The 18,155-nt window shown below is 35.6% G+C and overlaps 1 protein-coding gene and 1 long non-coding RNA gene across 2 annotated transcripts; both read right to left on the bottom strand.

Annotated features, from left to right (window-relative positions):
- Positions 1-2,180: 2,180 nt before the first annotated feature.
- On the bottom strand, positions 2,181-9,617 carry LOC112527822. Its single transcript, XR_003070777.1, has 3 exons — positions 9,366-9,617; positions 2,841-4,039; positions 2,181-2,699 (listed from the first exon to the last, which is right to left on the bottom strand). It is a non-coding gene; the product is annotated as an uncharacterized LOC112527822 (long non-coding RNA).
- Positions 9,618-10,072: 455 nt separating this feature from the next.
- Positions 10,073-16,038, bottom strand: LOC112512541 (pyrophosphate--fructose 6-phosphate 1-phosphotransferase subunit alpha-like). Its single transcript, XM_025118560.1, has 19 exons — positions 15,869-16,038; positions 13,993-14,165; positions 13,589-13,701; positions 13,170-13,244; positions 12,969-13,082; positions 12,814-12,881; positions 12,634-12,717; positions 12,419-12,472; positions 12,196-12,276; positions 12,013-12,106; positions 11,850-11,923; positions 11,660-11,770; positions 11,520-11,564; positions 11,373-11,429; positions 11,181-11,285; positions 10,983-11,099; positions 10,808-10,911; positions 10,492-10,657; positions 10,073-10,397 (listed from the first exon to the last, which is right to left on the bottom strand). Exons 1-19 carry the CDS (start codon positions 15,956-15,958, stop codon positions 10,272-10,274), a joined length of 1,851 nt encoding a protein of 616 aa, XP_024974328.1. The 5' UTR covers positions 15,959-16,038; the 3' UTR covers positions 10,073-10,271.
- Between the last annotated feature and the right edge of the window lie 2,117 nt (positions 16,039-18,155).

Consider the following 18,155-nt stretch of genomic DNA (forward strand, 5'->3'; position numbering starts at 1 on the left):
TAGGCTTATGTTTAGGCGTAATTGATGCTTATGCTTGTATATATATTTGATATATCTCTCAATAAAAATAAAGAAAGGAAAATTGATTCCTTACAAAAAGTGTGTAGGTATTGATGGTCTTCAATTCAACCGGTCATTCTCATTTTTGTTTTAGAAAACTATGTTTCTAATTCATAATTTTTATATATATGTTGATTACAAACATTGGACGGAGAAGATGCTTATGGATGATTTCTTTTAGTTTGTAGTACGTCAGATCTGTGCACCCGTTCAACCGATTTTTACATGTGAAATTACTTTTCACAAGTAGAATTATTAGAAACTACAATGAACATCAACCAAAAAACTGAAAGAGATTCTCGAAATCAACCAAAATATCCCTTGAAACTAGCTAAAAGAGTAAAAGCACATTGTACGACTTTACGGTCCCTTGATCCACCTTATAATTTAGAATGTTTGAATTCCTTCTTGAACTTATAATTTTAAGACTAGGGACCTGTTTGTTTTTAAGAGGTAGGGTCATTCAAACCATTTGTTTTTTCTATTTTTTTAGAGGCACTTATGTGTTATTGTCTCTTATTTACCTCTTATTTGCTTCTTATTGTTCTCCAGACTCTCAGCAACAAAGGCTAGGGTTATTTATCGGTTGACATCCATTGGATATGAGGGGAACTCAACCAATCAAATCATCCATTGAATGTTGGATTTTGCCAACCAATCCGATCCGATTAACATTGGATAACTGATCCGATCCAATCCAATCCATGGATGATTGAATCGGTTTGATCACATCCATTCGATACTTTTTGGATATCTAATGGATGATCCATTAGGTTTAGATTCATCCGGTGTGTTAATTCAATCCAATTCTCCAACAATAATACAAATTGATTAATCATTTTTATTATGTGTTAAAACAACACAAGGCAAGTTAAAAATTCAAAGTCTCACATAAAACAAATTTCGATTTAAGCAATTTGATAATAAATTAATTGGATGATAGTTGGATTGTCATCGGATGATTAATTGGACGTTGATTGGTTCGGTTTTGGTCAGTTCTGGACTGTCATCCGAGAACCGACCGATCCAAATTGGATGTTTAAATTTTCAATCCGATTCAATCTGATCCAATTACAATTATGGTCAGTCAGTTCTAATTGGACCGGTTGGTTTCAATTGGATCGTTTGATTTTTTGCACACCCCTAGCAAAGGCATTTCTCAATCTATTAGCCTAAATCGATCTTTACCAAATCGATCATCACCTCACTCAATTGATGTATTTTAATAGGATTTTAAATGTGTTAAATATTGTGAATGACATGTTTTCGTTTAAATGAATTCTAATTATATAATTTAGATCATAATGATGATGAATAAATATGTGAACTTCTATAAATTTAACACTATAATTTTCTGATGGGTAAAATAAGCAATTTAAACAAATTCAGACGTTCATCAATTTACAAAAATAAACAGTTTTATAGTTATTGATATTCCTTTCAAATTTCAACAATACCTCTTATTAATCAAAAGTGGAATAAGATTTTAAACTTAAACACATTAAAAAACAAACAACATTATGCTTCAAAAACCTTCTATTTAGAGATTCTAAGCCTTCTGCTTGAAGCTTCTAAGTCTTTTTAACTCGGGTCAATTAAGTATATGACTTAAAATGAAATTTTAATTAAACTCATGACCTGGTCTCATAATAAGTAGAAGGTCATGAATTTAATCAAAATCTTATTTACCTAAATATACCCCTCTTTTCTCTGGAACTTCAATCTCTGAATTTGGTACTTATAACTCGGTTACTGTTCCAATGCAATCGTATCCATGAGCAATTGTAACTACTATGCAGTTACATGTTAAGTGTCTAACCACTAGTAATAGTTGATCTCTTTTATAAATACCTAAAACGGTTAATTTGGTGCATATAAATACTCAGGTTTATACCTTAAAACGAGAGTGAATTCTTGGATTATCTCAATACTAACTTCGTGTAACCAAAGGCATAAAGGGTCGAAATATAGTATTTGGAAAGTGTATCCAAGTGATTGTAACCACAAAGACCCAGATTCCCAACAAAAGCTAGTCCTTGTGTGACCAGCATCGAGATGGAGATCCAAGTGTTTGGGAACTATGCAGCTTCCAAATTGAGTCGAGTTTCACCCACTTTGTCATGATGATATCTGCTAGATCGATGATCTTGTGTTCTAATGAATCAGCGCATTCTCACCTGAAAGACATGATTGATCGAAGAGCTATATATTCGTTACATTTGATTGTCATACTACATCACTAATCCTAGTTGAACTCTCTAAAATCCAGGCACAAGTTGAAGCTACTGCTTCACTAGTTGATAAGGTTACAACATTTTAATATGCAAGAGTAATTAACCTCTTATATGTACTTGTAGTTCTATCGCTAAAAGCCCTCCGGTCTACACTTTGTTTGTAAATATTCCCGAACCCTTAATACTTAATGTAGTGCAGAATCCTCTTGCTCCCATTAGATGAGCTTCTCTCGGGCAAGCCATAAATCTGATTAAGAAACAAACGGAAAACATGATGTCTGATCTTGTGGCAATAACATATATTAAGTTGCTTACTGAGGGAAGCATCAACTTCCTATCCGCCTTCCTCCTTTGGTAGTTTGGTTCGTAGCACAATGGGGTTGTTAACATTTTACCATCTGAAACCTAGCAAGTAAATCCGGAACATATTATTCAACCTCAACACTAGGAAAACATTCAAATAATGCATTCTGCCCAAATCAGTGATTATTAAACTCGACCTCTTACAACTTTCACACATATTAGAATCATTTTCTATAGACTCACCATTTGACAACCCTTTGTGTATTGTTATACATACCATGCTTTTTGAGATGCTTCAGCCAATATACAGTTTTCTTCAGTTTATAGACCTTATGCTCTTCTCTTGCTTGAATATGCTCTTCTCTTGCTTGAACGTATCCTTCGGACTATGCCACGTACACAGTTTCTTTCAGGGTGCCATGAAAAGGTATTCTTTACATCATGTTTGTAGAGAATCCAACCTTCCTCTGCAGCCATAGCCAAGAGCATTCTTATGGTATCCAACATCACAATACACTTGTTCGTAATTGATGCCATATATACCTTGGTCCATATCCTTTTGCGACAAGTGTTGCTTTGTATTTGTTTATATCTCCTTTTGCATTAATCTTGGTCTTGTAGACCCATTTAACTCCTGCCATTAAACTAACCAATTCCCATGTCTAATTCTTGTCTATGGCCTCTATTTATGTATTCATTGCAGCTTCTACGGTGCAGCTTACTTATCACTATGAGAAGCATATAGCAAGTGTTGCGTCTCTTCTCATCTTCCTCATAAAGTCCTTCCCCACTTACTTGATGTACTAGAGGAATTCTTCTTCTTCCTTCCTAAGCTTGAGAACTTTAGACATCTTCATTGGTTGTATTATGTGAAACTTGTTGGCATCTTCAATTCTTCATGAAGGGTATCAATCTCTATCATCTTATTACCATCTTGTTCATCTTCAAATATTACCAATACATCATTCTCCTCTTCAGATAATAAATTCTAGCCATGTTCATCAAATATCACATCTCTACCCATCACAATCTGATACATGGTTTGTCACCTTCATCAAGCTTTAATACACCCAAAAATTTGAGAGTCAACATCAGGCTTGTTGTGATGTTTGGTCTTTTACAGCCCAAATGGCATTTTTGTACAGTTGGATTTGTTAAGTCGGAACGCTTTTTTTATGCCACTATGATAAGCTCATGATTGGTTTTATTTGTAGCCCAGAAACTATATAAATAGAATGCACAAAATAGAAATATTAAATGGTCCAAACAAGCTAATGCTGGAAAGTTAATTAAACTTGAAAGAAATAATTTCAGGCAAACAGTTTGCCATTCATAGTCTATTCAAAACAGCAAAACCATTTTCTAAGACAAACTTGAAATTATTCTAATCAGCACACCCATATCCATCCAGCATAAGCATTTCCACCAACTCCAAACATACCCTGCTCAACAACAAACAATCTTTATTAATTAGTAAATAATCTGTCACCCTATTTAAGTTAACACAGTTTTTGTGTCATGTTCTTTTGTTTTATAAAGAGGCTATATATCCAATCCATACAACCACAACTCCTCATGGATCATTTCATATAAATTCTAGCTATATGCTTGTGATTGCATTCTATCATCTATCCTCACATCGTCACGGTTCAGTCCTTGCTTAGTTTTGAGTTCCAACCATGAATCTATAACATGTTGCAAAATAGTAGAATTATGGCAACTATGCTCCACCTATCATTGTGGATACATTTCGAAACAAAAGGGATACAAAAAGCAAAAAATAAAAATTAGTTCAAAGAAGATTAATCTTCAAAGTTCAAATGCAGATGCTTGCAAAACCATCTTATTAACTTGCTACTGTACAAGAACATTTACAACTTACAAGGATGTATCAATAAGTTGCATAATACAGCTCATATGTCCTGGCCCTATGGGTTGTATAGTACAACTTACAAATGCAAGACTGTAAAATTCCGGCACCTACAATCCAGGTTGCATTACAAAGTTCTAGCTGATGCATTGCTAAATTGTACTACAAAAATATCAACTGAAAGCCTGAAACATAGCTACTTTACCAAAATATTTGACAGCATGATTATAGGGATTCATACAACTATTCAAATATATTGTTAGTTGTAAGGTACACTTTAACAACCATTGGTTTTGTTAAATTTAGTTAGTTCCCAAATCAAGAAACAGACTTGTACCAAGAACAAAGAGTATACTTTATGTAATTTTCGGTTTTAAATTTATTGATCAGGTTTTGAAATAAACAGCGATAAAAAGTTCAGGGGTAAATCTTTTAGTTGAAGGAAGATGGGGGACCAAAGATGAAACTTAGGTCACCTCCTTATGTTTTCAAATTTTAGATCCAATGCTATGTATTGGATTATGGTTTTGAGTAAAGCATTCACGTGGGGGAGGTAGGGTGCATACCCATGCACCGCCTCACACCCCTTTCTGCATATATAGATTGTTTTGGGAGGAATGGTCGTAGTTTTGAGAGAGCTTGAGAGGATAAAAGTTTTTGGAGAGGTTCTTGTGGTTTTCATTCAAAGAAGAAGAAAGATCAGGGCAAGAGGTTTGGTGAGATTTCGGTTAATATCGGACGAGATGAATTTTTATAAAGCTTTTGTAAAATACATGTCGTTACATTTCACGTGATTTACTTTGATACATGAAATTAAGTGATGTATTTGGATTCGAAAATTATGTCCGTAAAGTCGTGCTCATCTCCCAGCTTTGGGAGATGAGGGGGTGCTCATCGCCCAAGCCTTTGCACGGATAGACATTTCATCGCTCAGGCCTTGGGTAGATAGTGTGCTCATCGCACAAGCCTTGTCCGATGAGGGTGTTCATCGCCCAAGCTTTGACCAATGAGTTTGTTCATCATTTAAACCGATAGATGGGTAAACTCAAAATTACAACTGATTATAATTATATTTGTACTTAGATACCTTATTATATTTGAGAATGTGATTATGTGTATATGAAATTCTTGTGAACTGTTAGATGGCAAAAAAAATTCTGCAAATCTAAGAAAAATTGCAGTAATTACCCCAGAGGGAAGGGATAGTTCCTCAGAAAATAATCTACGGAATCCATCTGTTGGTAGGGGTAAAGGCTGAGACTGAGGCCGAGGCCGAGGCCGGGGAAGAGGTAAAAATATTCTTCCTGTGTTTCATTTTGAATAAAGAGATCAATTCGAGGAAGTGCAAAATGATGAACGAAACAGAGTCAGATTTGTGAGTCGAGATTTGACTCAACATCCTGAATACATAATTCGTGTTATTTTTGTTGAAGAAAAATGGGTAAATTTCAAAATATTATAACATCTTATTGAGAATATGATGTATTGAAGAAGAATGAGTCAATTTCAAACAAGGATAGAGTGAGATTTTCTGTTTCTTTGATGGAAATTTAACATTTTATACTGGTGGAAAGTGGAATTCTTATCCAAACCAGATAATTTGCGAATGATATCGTGAATGGAGTTTACTGACCGGTTGAAGAACAGTTTTGTCTTAAAGTTGTAGTCAGACAATTAGAGGAAAATTTCTGAAATTGGAACAGGGAATATAATTATTATGTCTGGGATTATCTTGAGAAATTTCTGGAACCTTCTTGATTTACTGAATATTACATTTCTATGGAGATCCATAAAGTTGAATGATATATTCGGGGATTAAAACCATCTGTTTGAGAGTTTGTGATTGCGATGGATTTTATCACCATTTTGTCTTCGGTTGATACGACCGAAACAACTAATTTTTTGTGGATTAGAGTTTATGAGAATTGACATTTGATCAATCCAAAGATTGCGAGTTAATCAAATCCATAATAATCTTGGTGGATATTGAGATATCATAATGGAACTTTAAAAGAAAAGAATGTAAATGGGATTATATTGTGATGGATTATATAATGAAGCTACCAAAGATCATCTAAAAGGTAAGAGGCTACATGAGATGAGAATGAAATATCCTCAATTGTTTAATTGATTGAATTCCAGGACGAAATTCTTCGAAGAAGAGGATATTGTAATGTTCGGTTTTAAATTTATTGATCGGTTTCGAAATAAATAACGATGGAAAGTTCAGGGGTAAAATCTTTTAGTTGATGAAAAATGGGGGACCAAAGATGAAACTTAGGTCACCTCCTTGTGTTTTAAAATTTTAGGTCCAATGGTATGTATTGGATTATGGTTTTGAGTAAAGCATTCACGTTTTGGGGGGGGGGGGGGTAGAGTGCATGCCCATGCACCGCCTCACACCCCTTCTTTGCATATATAGATTGTTTTGGGAGGAATGGTGGGAGTTCTGAGAGAAAGCTTGAGAGGATAAAAGTTTTTAGAGAGGTTCTTGTGGTTTTCATTCAAAGAAGAAGAAAGATTCGGGTAAGAGGTTCGATGAGATTTCGATTAATATCGGACAAGGTGAGTTTTTACAAAGCTTTTGTAAAATACGTGTTATTACATTTCACGTGATTTACTTTGATACATGAAATTATGTGATGTATTTGGATTTGAAAATTATGTCCGTTAAGGCGCGCTCAATTCCCAAGCTTTGGGAGATGAGGGGGCGCTCATCGCCCAAGCTTTGGGAGATGAGGGGGATCTCATTGCCCAAGTTTTGGGAGATGAGGGAGCGGTCATCATCCAAGCCTTTGCCCGGATAGACCTTTCATCGCTCAGGCCTTGAGCGGATAGTGTGCTCATCGCCCAGGCCTTGTCCGATGAGGGTGTTCATCGCCCAAGCTCTTACCGATAGTTTGTTCATCGTTTAAACCGATAGATGACGGGGCATCCGTGATAGTTGACAGGTTAACTGCGATAAGTGACAGGGCATCTGCGATAGTTCTAAAATTGTGATCAGAACTGACTTCATTTTTTTATCTATTTGATACTATGAGTTATATCAAAATGTGTTAAATGAGTTATTGGGTTACTTGATGCGATAAATTGGTAATGTCTCATCTTTTAGATGAGACAAAAAAGGTTTGTTATATCAAAATGTTGTATATTTGTTATTATTACGAATATGAATTTATAAATGTGTTTGGTGATTATTCACCCTGTAACAGCACGCATGAAGGGAATTCACTCACTAGACCTTTCGGTCTAACCCTCATTTTTGGTGTTTTAAATGGTGCATTACAGGTTGGGTAACCAGATGTTAAGGGAAAGGGAATTTATGAAGAATTTATATGATTGCCTATATGTGGATATTTGGGACCGAATGCGTAAAGTTGTATTCCTTGTTATATGAAATACATGAGTATATGCAAATGTGGAACCTAGGGTGTTACACTTTACAATAACATTGTTTGGCCAACAAAGCTTATAGAAGATGGCTGTTTTTAAAAACATCAATTATCGACCTTTAAGGTGGACAATTTGTACAAGATAGACCTATGTCATCAGCTTTTAACAAATATCCACTATAAACGTATAACTTCACCATTTGACTCTTAATTGTTTTACTTCCACCAAAGTATTGTTTTTACATTATCAAGTAGAATTGCATAGGGTACAACCTAAAAAGTTTGGTAAAAATATATTTTGATATTAGAAGTTTAATTGCACAAACTATAATGCATGCGTCTGCTTCATTCTCCTAACCCCACCCATCCCATCCTGTAATGTTGTATAGCCTCCCAGATATAAAGCATCCCCACTGATTCAATTAACAACTAAACACTAAACAAAAACAATCATACAGTAATGCTCCAAAAGGCAGAAAGGCTGACTTTGCAATTATTGCATCCAAGCCAATTTGTTGGGAACAAAGGGATGAACCACTAGAATCGGCATTAACAAAGATGGCCAAGGTTGAGCTACAAGAGAAAAGAACGAAGGGGTTATGTTTCAGATGTGATGCAAAGTATTCATCAGGTCATTGTTGGCCTTCTCCAGCATTGCAGGTTGTCTTGGTTGATGAGGAAAATGAAGTGGTTAATGAAGAAGAGTTTATGGAGTGAAAGGGGCAGGAAAAGCATTATCACATAGAAGTGGAAGAAATGCATGGAGAGAAGCGTATAAAAGAGTATCAGGCCTAATGACTAACAAGAATGTGTAAATTAAAAAAAGAATCAACCATATACAAGGCTATCTGAGAACTAGGAGAGTTGATACAACAACAATTCAGGATTAACATCTTGGCCACAAAGTGTAATAAAATAGATAATGGAAAAGACAATTTGGTAAATTGTACAAGTTAGTCAAATAAAAGGGGCCAGAGTAATATAATAGTGATGCCTATTTTTCATATCACTACAGTTGGAGTGGCTTAAAGCCACACTTGGTGAAGTTGATGGTCTACCTCTCAAAGTAGACCGTATAAATAGTAAAGCACGGACTAAAGAACATAATTCCTAACTTTTATACCAAAATGAGTGATTTAATGCATCCGTTTAATTCCTATTCAGACTATTAAGAGCCCCTTAGTTGACAGTTTATAGAAAGCATGCATGTCAAGAAGCAACCTTTTGATAAATATCTAATCTTTAAAGCATATGTCACTATATAAACATCTATGGTCTAGCCATGTGGCTAAACATTGCTACTTTACCTGCAACAATCTATGGTACAAGTAAATTTACCCAACTTGTACAGAACGATACCCCTCTCTTTTCAATCTAAAAAAAATACCTAATCATCAGACCATGTGATTGACACAAAATATCATATATAGGGAGCAAATAGTCACAAATTTAAGATCCAAATAAATCAATAAAAAACAGAAGAAAAGTAAATAGAAGGTAAGTAACCTGAAAAGATGTCTATTGGGGAGATTTTGAAGAAGCGGTTTTGTGGTTGTAGATGAAATCGGGAGGAGAATAGATAAGAGACGCGATCATGGCTGCTGGCAAGACCCCGAATACAGAAACCGCTGCGAGTTTCTTGACGAGCGGCTCCCCATCTCTGGTTATGGCGGAAAATAGGCCCTTGGTATACCCCATAGAAACAGCTTATAGAAAGAAAGAAACTCAAAGGGATCGGTCGATGTTGAACAAGGATACACAGTTTATATGCTCTTCTTCAAAATCAAAGCAAAGGGATCGACGTTGATTGGTATTAGTTTTGGGCCAGCCTCAATTTGGGCTTAAATTACTCCATACTTGGCCCACAATCTATTTCCTTTTAAAAGATTATAAAATTTATTCCAGCCGGTTTCAAAATAAAATATAATTCATTTTATATATATATATATATATATATATATATATATATGTGTAATTAACCACAGTCAAATGAGTTTAACATCTTGTAACGATGAAGACAAAATGACAATTTTGAATTTTGATAAATAAATAAAAATATTAGACTTTCTCAAATATTTGTAACATAGATTCATTTACTTATATATTCATCATTATTATCTACTATAGTAAAAAGTAACAACTCTATCGTAACATTATCGTTACGGTGTTAGGTATAAGTTTATACATAGAGAATGCAATTGAGATGACGATGAAGAATAGGAATGTTGTTTTATAAGTTTATACATAGAGAATGCAATTATGATGATGATGAAGAATAGGAATGTTAAAAACAACAATTGAAGCACGCATGCATTTTCAAACAATGAGCAAGAAAAATCACATGTCTAAACAACCAACCCACCAGAAACCCAAACATAAACTATAAGCAACACACATTTAAATGACTAGCAGCTAAGCAGCACTTCCGCTTTTAGAAGGGGAGGACATGACCGACAGAATATCCGTGACCGAAGACATGGCGCTCAAAGCTGCTTTCAGAACATCCTGACTACAACCTGGTTTCACAATACTTCGTACCTAATAACCCACAACAAATTAATTAAACACATGACCAAAAACTTAACGAAATAACTATAGTATAATGGGTATATTAAATAAGAATGAAAAGCACCTTCTCAAGATATTCGTTCAATTCTTTAATACGCCCCATATAATCAAGGTCCTCAACGCACAAACTCACAGCCCGAGAATCAGCACCTGGACCTTCAAATTGTAGGGGTCCTGGGTTTCTGTATACATCTTCCAACAAGAATTTTCTGGCATTTTGTCTCAGCAGCCTGCACCAATTATATTCCCAATAAAAAAAAAAGTAATTAGTCTATGTTTCGCAAACTATCTACAAAGTAGGGAGATAATTCCATTTGTATAGCATAAAACTGAAATCAACTATTTCAAATAAGCATCTTTGGGATCATGAGGTGACATACTCATATACTTTGCCTCTCAAATCCACAGTAGCAGGATGAACAAGAGGTTTCCCAATTGCCATTGCCCGAGAACCACCACCATCATGCTTCACACTCAACATAGCCTGAAATTTGCAAAGTGGTCAATGCTACCGTATCTGTCAATCTGCATGTCTGCAAGAGGCTGAAACCCTACCGTTATTGGAGCAGCACCACAGCGCCACTTGTTACAAGGATTCTTGAGGTTCGTTACAGTGGCCATATAACCATTCAGACCAGCTGCCAGAATATGGTAACAAATATGTCCAAGAACCTATATTACCATTGTTTCATGGTTAGATAAAGAGTGCCCAAGATTTAAAAATGGATGTGTAATTCAATGAGAAAAACTTACATAGGCATAGTCACAATCAAATTTTGATGGCAAAGAACCTCGAGCTTGATAACCAAAAAAGTGGCAGATGGCATTAAATTTCTTCCCTTTGTATGATCCTTCTTTCTGTATAAACATTCACATACAACGAACTCTATTACAACCCATTATGAAACAAGACTGAAAGGCACCCTAAACCACTCCAAATCTTACCTGTCGCTTGTTCATTTCTGCCTCCACAAGTTCAGCAAGAAGCTTTTCTGTTTCAATCTGAGACATGTAATATTCAAGAATCAATGCATGTGAAGTACGCTATTGAACCTTCCATGATATTTATACAGGAGTCGATGAACCAAGTACCTGAGACAACTGGGCTGAGTCATCAGATTCAGGATGAAGGAGAAGCTGCAGCATGGAAAAGTATTTTACATGAGCACTAATATATATATAGGCTTTGAAAAGAGAAATATTTCTATGTGCAGACATATAATAGAACGAACCTGTTTTCTAATAAAGGGTGGTAAAAATTCAAATAAGGCAGATGCCCATGGTGACAGTTGTGTTGATATTTTATCAACAGAAACACCTTGTCGGAGAAGACTATGGATTTCCTGGAAGGAGATGGTAAAAGATTAAGCTCAAACATTAGAACTGAAATATGGATAACAAGAACGGCACCCTTTTACTAACCTGCAAAAGTGCATAAATCTCCGGGATGCTTTCTATAAGCCCTTCTGGAAGTAGGATAACACCATGGTACTTTTCTGGATCAATTAACAAATTTAAAAGATAAGCTGATATAATTCCATTACAAACCACCACCATATTGACAACGAAATTGACGACCACAGACCTTGTTCTGCCCTTGCTTGGATGGCATCACAAATCTGTTTCGTCAAGTCAAAGATGGTAAGTTTTGAAGCAGCGACCTCTTCACCAATAATAACCTACAAAGAAGATTCACATGGATGATTCAGGAACAAGAATGCCTAAATATTCATATCAAAATTTGGCATTGAAAGAAAGTAACGCGCACCATGTTTGGATGTGACTGCAGAGTGCATTCCAAGGCCACATGAGATGCCTTCCGACCCATGAGTCGGATAAAATAGTAGTACTGGAAGGGATGAAAATCATTTAAACATTGATAAAGGGGTCAATATTTAAGTAACACAAAAAAGGACAAGTATATGGCATACAAACATCTAAAATCAAACTGTCTTCACCACTAGAAGGATCATTTTAATCAAGTGGATTACCTTCTCTGCTGAAAGAGCATCTGTGCAAACGTTGCTGATAAGCTGGGAGTTAACCTAGACAAAATTCAGACAAGTTCAGAGAATTTCCTATCAGATGAGTGACGACATGCATGTTGTCTAAAAACCAGGTCTTGACTTCAGAATTAGTAAACACTTTCTAATGTCATCATTTAACACATCATTTCAAGTTGCCAATAAAACAATTAGATCCATACCTTACAAATTGTATCAAAACCAACATTTGCTTCAACAAACTGATTCTTGAGATCGCCATTCAAAGTCACAGGTACGCCAATGACCTAATAAATTGCAAACAGAACCAAGAATAACATACGCACTAGATACAATGAATTTTGTATATGACAGACTATGTAGTAGAGACAGAACATGAATACCTTCGTAGAGCATTTTGCTTCAGCAAAAGTCTCGGCAAGCTGAGCAGCATCTGTGTTTGATGTTACCCCTTCAAACAAAACAAATCAGGTACATTAATAAACAAACACAAAGTTCCATGTCTACAATTATTTTAAACAATAGTTCATATATATACCTCCAATGATGACAAGTCCATCCAACTTCAAAGCCTTACATGCATCCATTGCAGCATTGACTTGTTCTGTTGTTCTTATTTGATCCTGTGTCCGTCCCAGCAGATCATAACCACCTTCAAAAGATTGAAACAAACAGAATTTAGCTATCACATGATTGGAATAGAAAACTTAAAGAAAAAAATTGTCTTGCTTAGAAGTACCTTGATTTTTGTAGGTCGCAAGAACATCATCTGTGATCTCAAGAGTTCTTTGAGCAAATAAACCTTCAGAACCACCTGGTCACATTCATAAGAAAATTTATTTCAAGCCAACATCATGTTAACTCAAAAGGAAAAAGTCCCAGTCACCATAGAGAAAAATAATACATAATTGCATGTTGGCAAGCTCACATTAGAAAAATGGTTTCTACTTTCTAACACTGAACATCAAATTAAGTGTTGAAATGGACAAAAAAAAAGACCAACAATAACATGTGATAAATATGTGTGTTTGTAGCATTGATGGACTAAATTACATAGATACAAGTACATTAAAGGTCACTTTGTGTTCTTGAATCTGTTGCTATAAGTTTTCTCCCCTAAATTAAGTTGATCAAAACATGCTCCCATCAAATACTTACCCAGAAACCCGAGCAAAGTACTTTTAGGGTTGTGAATTTTAAGAGCTTCACAAAGACCCCAAACAACATTGTGCCCTCCAGGAGACTGTCTACCACAGAAAACCAGTCCAACCCTGAAATAAAAAATAGTAAATGTATGAGCTTATTTCTAGATACACAAATACATGGTAAGCAATAAAGCCTTTACCCTGGTCCTACACTAACCCATTAATATTAGCACCCATGTTCCGATGGAACTGATAACAAACAAGCTTAAAAATAAATAAGAGAAGATGTAGAAAAACAAATACAGAAAGAAAACAAAAAGCCTTCAAAGTATAAACCCCATAAAACATGTCCTTAAGAACTTAATTTTAACTGTAAAAGGCAGTAACTAAAAGAAATTGAAAAGGAGAAAGCCATACCTCATTGCGGGATGCACGCTAATAATCTGGGCGCCAGGGACTTTGGCAGCTGCCCTAAGAAAATGAACCAAACGCTGGCCATATGTGTGAGGAAATGATTGACTGATAGCATGGGCACCAGAGGAATCTGCCACAGTAGTCCCATCCCCGAATTCTACTCGGACAGTAGTTCCCTGAGCAGAAGCCCATAAAAATGGTTCATAAGCCTTATGTTCTAACTTCTAAGATATTTATCACATATCAAATGCCAAAAAAGGTAATTAGGCTGCCGATTAAACATGCAAATATTTGCAAGCAGATTCTTCAAGTCAAAACGGAAGCAAACAGCTGCTTGAAGATAACTCAGATGTTGAGCAGTGGCATAGTTCTCCACCTATTCAACCATGGTTTTGCATGTATTTTTTTGTTATCACAAGTAATCTGTAGCATCACTGAGGCAATCCAGTGAGAAAAAAGAGAGTATATGGGTGGTGCTTGGGGAATCAGTGTACAGGTTTTTTGGAAAAGAAAAAGAGCACAAGATGATAAAGAAGGAATTGCAATCAACCTGAGCAGCTGAGGAAATCCAGTAACTACACAAGTTTGTACCTTGATGCAAAATAAAGCCATGCCAGTAGAAGCAACGAGGTGGGAGTAAAAGAAAAATGAACAAAAAAGGATAAAGTTTGGAGGCAACAAGTGGATCTGAGGGAGAAATATTGTTTAACAAAACACCAGCCAAAATGAGACCTAAATACCATGAGTCCATGATGAAATACGATCTATCAGAAAGTAACTGGATTACAGAAGTACCGTCCCAGTACATATATATAATCTGTTTAAGCCTAAAACAAAATCTAGACCCATAAGTCAACAATCAATTGCAGTCCAAGCTCGTACCTCTGATCATCACATGCTTTAAGAAGGCATTTCTAACTTGGAAAAAGAACTTAAAACCATTCAGAAAGCACTATTTACAATGTGATGCCAGAAAGTCAAACTTGGGTCACTCATATTGAATGATCTAAAGCAACAGAAACACATGTTGTTCAATATGTGAAATGCAGCAACTACTCACAATTGAGTACAAACTTTGTTAATGGATGCATATACAATGCATAATTTTGATCCCTATTCCATGCTTTCCGGTATCATATCACAAAGTTTTGGACAAGTTCACCGTGATTAAACACAATTTTAGAAAATGACAATGCAAGGATATGTGGAACCCAATTAGATTACTCTTCAAAATAGACTTATAGAAGAGAGTTGGTTCCAACATAGGTTGGAAGAAATGGTCCATCTAGCCGATGTGTTGAGTCCTAGAGTGTTAGACCTTTGACCATGATACCATGTGAGGATATATGGAAACCCATTAGAAATACTCTCCAAAAGATCCCTTTGAGAGAGAAAAGAGGTTCCGACAGACGATAATAAGAAAATAAAGCTTGGCAAAGAACAAGTGCAAAACAAGATTCTGTTTCTGGGGGCAGAGAAAAAAGTTTACATGGGCACTTGTATCGGAAGGAGTCAAGGAGGGGATATTAAGCATTCTGAATTTGTCATTAAGTTGATGATTTCCAACTACGGCAAAAATGCCGTATGATAGGAAAAGCTACTTCAAAAACATAAAGCTGTCACATTCAATCCCAGAATAGTCAGAAAACCACCAGAAACATGATGAAAGTAAAGGAGGAAAGGAGAAAATGGCAACATGAAGGCATATAACATGATATACATGTGAGATGTATTTGATTCTCATTGACGATGATCTCTAGCAACAAACGCAGCAGGTTGGTGGAAAGAATGAACATTCAAACACACCACCGATCCTTGATTGGATCAAGGATACTTAAATTTATAGAAAAAAGTGAAATGTAAGAAGAGAATAGCGTACCTGGAGGCAAGGGGGAAGTTGTGGTTGGTAAAGAGATCGAGTTTTCTGGAGATGAGAAAGCTCTCTTGGAACTCCATAATCTGATTCCATTTCTTCAGTCTCAGTAGCACTCTGTTTTCTTCACCTACAACACACAGGGAGAGAGAGACTTGGTGGGTTTAAAAAGGAAGTAAACGTCAAAGAAGAGACGCTAAAATGGGCGATATCACCAACCAACCAACCAAGCAACCCCCCGCTTTTTATATTTGGAAAATTTTATTTTTTATGTTTAATTCTTTCCATTCCAATCCAATCCAAATATGAAAATTGTATTAATTTCTTTAAAATATCCCCCAAAGCTCAAACTAAATACAAAGCATCGAGTTAATAGTAGGTCTATTCATCGGTTGACATCCGTTGAATGTGAAGGAACCGAACCGATCGAATTTCATCCAATAGATAATTGAATCGGTTCGGCTGCATCCATTTAGTACTTTTATTGGATATCCAATGGATGATCCGATGAAATTAGATCCATCCGATGTGTGTAATTCAATCTGATTCTCTAACAATGATACACATTAATTAATCACTTTTAACATGTGTTAAAAACCAACACAAGGGATGAAGGGAAGTTAAAAATTCAAAGTCTCACATAAAACAAATTCCGATTTAAGCAATTTGAAAATAAATTCATTGGATGATAGTTGGATAATGATTCAATGGACAACTGGATGGTCATCGAATGATTAATTGGATGAGTAAATGGATGTTGATCGGTTCGGTTCTGGTCATATCTAGATTGCCATCCGAGAACCGACCGATCCAAATTGGATGTTGAAATTTTCAATCCGATCCGATCTAATTACAACTGGATATCCAATTATGGTTGGTCGTTCTAATTTGATCAGTCTGTTCCAATTCAATCGGTTGATTTTCTGCACACTCCTAATTAATAGCTTGGAAGCAAGGCCGACCTCTACAGAGACGAGAGGTAGTGTGATCATTTGTGTGTTTAGGTTGTGTCGTTGCTTGGATCTAACCTATGTTTTTGTCCAATTGGCCTAGTATTTTACGACTTGATCACTTGTCCTTACTATCCTATAAAGAACTCGAACTTGTCTGCTATGCTAGCTAACAAACCTAAAAATCTTATAGAATCTATTAGTATAATTATGCTTTTAGGATCTTTTTTTCAAAGATATTGTGTTTTTAGGATCTAAAAAGAAATCATCATAATTAAGTGGAATTGGGAAGCGCCTAGAATTTTTAACTTTTTATAAATTTTAATTAATTATAATAAAATTTTAATTTGCATCGTCTATGTCCATGTCCATTCATTAATTTTAACAAGGTACCATCGAGAATGGTTGTAAAGCCTTATTAGCAGGTTGGATGGGTCGGGTATAACACGTTGTATCGTCCATGAATTGCTCTAAAGAGGGGGTGCAATGCAGATGATCCTGGCTCCATCGTCATGATGCAATAGAAAAAAAATTAGGCTTCTTACACTTTATTAAATTAAAGTAAAGGCACAAGTTTGTGATAGCAGATTTAGGAGCCATTTACTTAAATGCCTACCCGGCAAGTGTTTCATGTTAGGAGTTAACACTATAATTTGTTTTATAGGTAAGATTGTAGTACATCAAAACGTATCATATACAACAATTTACCTGGTAAGCGTTTACCTGGGTAAGAGTCGTCATCCTCACTTACCGGGTAAGACTCTCCATCCTTATCATTGCTCTTACCGGGTAAGATTTTTGGCCCTTGCCATCTTCATCCGGTGAGGAAAATTACCCGATAAGTACTTACCGAGTAAGCGTTTAATAAACGGTCCCTTAGTATATATTGTTGTGTTAAAGTTCTTTGTTTGGAAGAATGGTTGTTGGCAACTTTTAAAATTTTACCTTTTTATTTAAATTACTTTGATTGAAAAGACGGTAACAGTCAAATAGACGTAATGAAAAAATATTGTGACACTTGTTTTTTTACAAGGCCATTTGTCTTTACCTTTCATGTGTATCGTAACGAATGATTCTATCGGCTGTGATCAGAAAAACCAATCAACAAATTTATAATGTTTTTTCAATAAAATCATATAGGTTTATTTCTCCGTTTGAATAACATTTTGGGGCCGCCCTTGGGAGTTCAAATATCTTGAAAGTGTTTGTCAACTTTTTGATATAAAAGTTTCCTCTATCTATCTCGGACACTCTTACTCTCTATGTTGCAGTGTGAAGAAAAAAATGAAATCGTGATTCCAAGTTGTCGAGATCATATTGATCTTCTATCGAGAAAAAATAAA

The sequence above is a fragment of the Cynara cardunculus genome (assembly GCF_001531365.2).
Source record: "Cynara cardunculus var. scolymus isolate 2C chromosome LG 1, CcrdV1, whole genome shotgun sequence".
NCBI classification, from domain to species: Eukaryota; Viridiplantae; Streptophyta; class Magnoliopsida; order Asterales; family Asteraceae; genus Cynara; species Cynara cardunculus.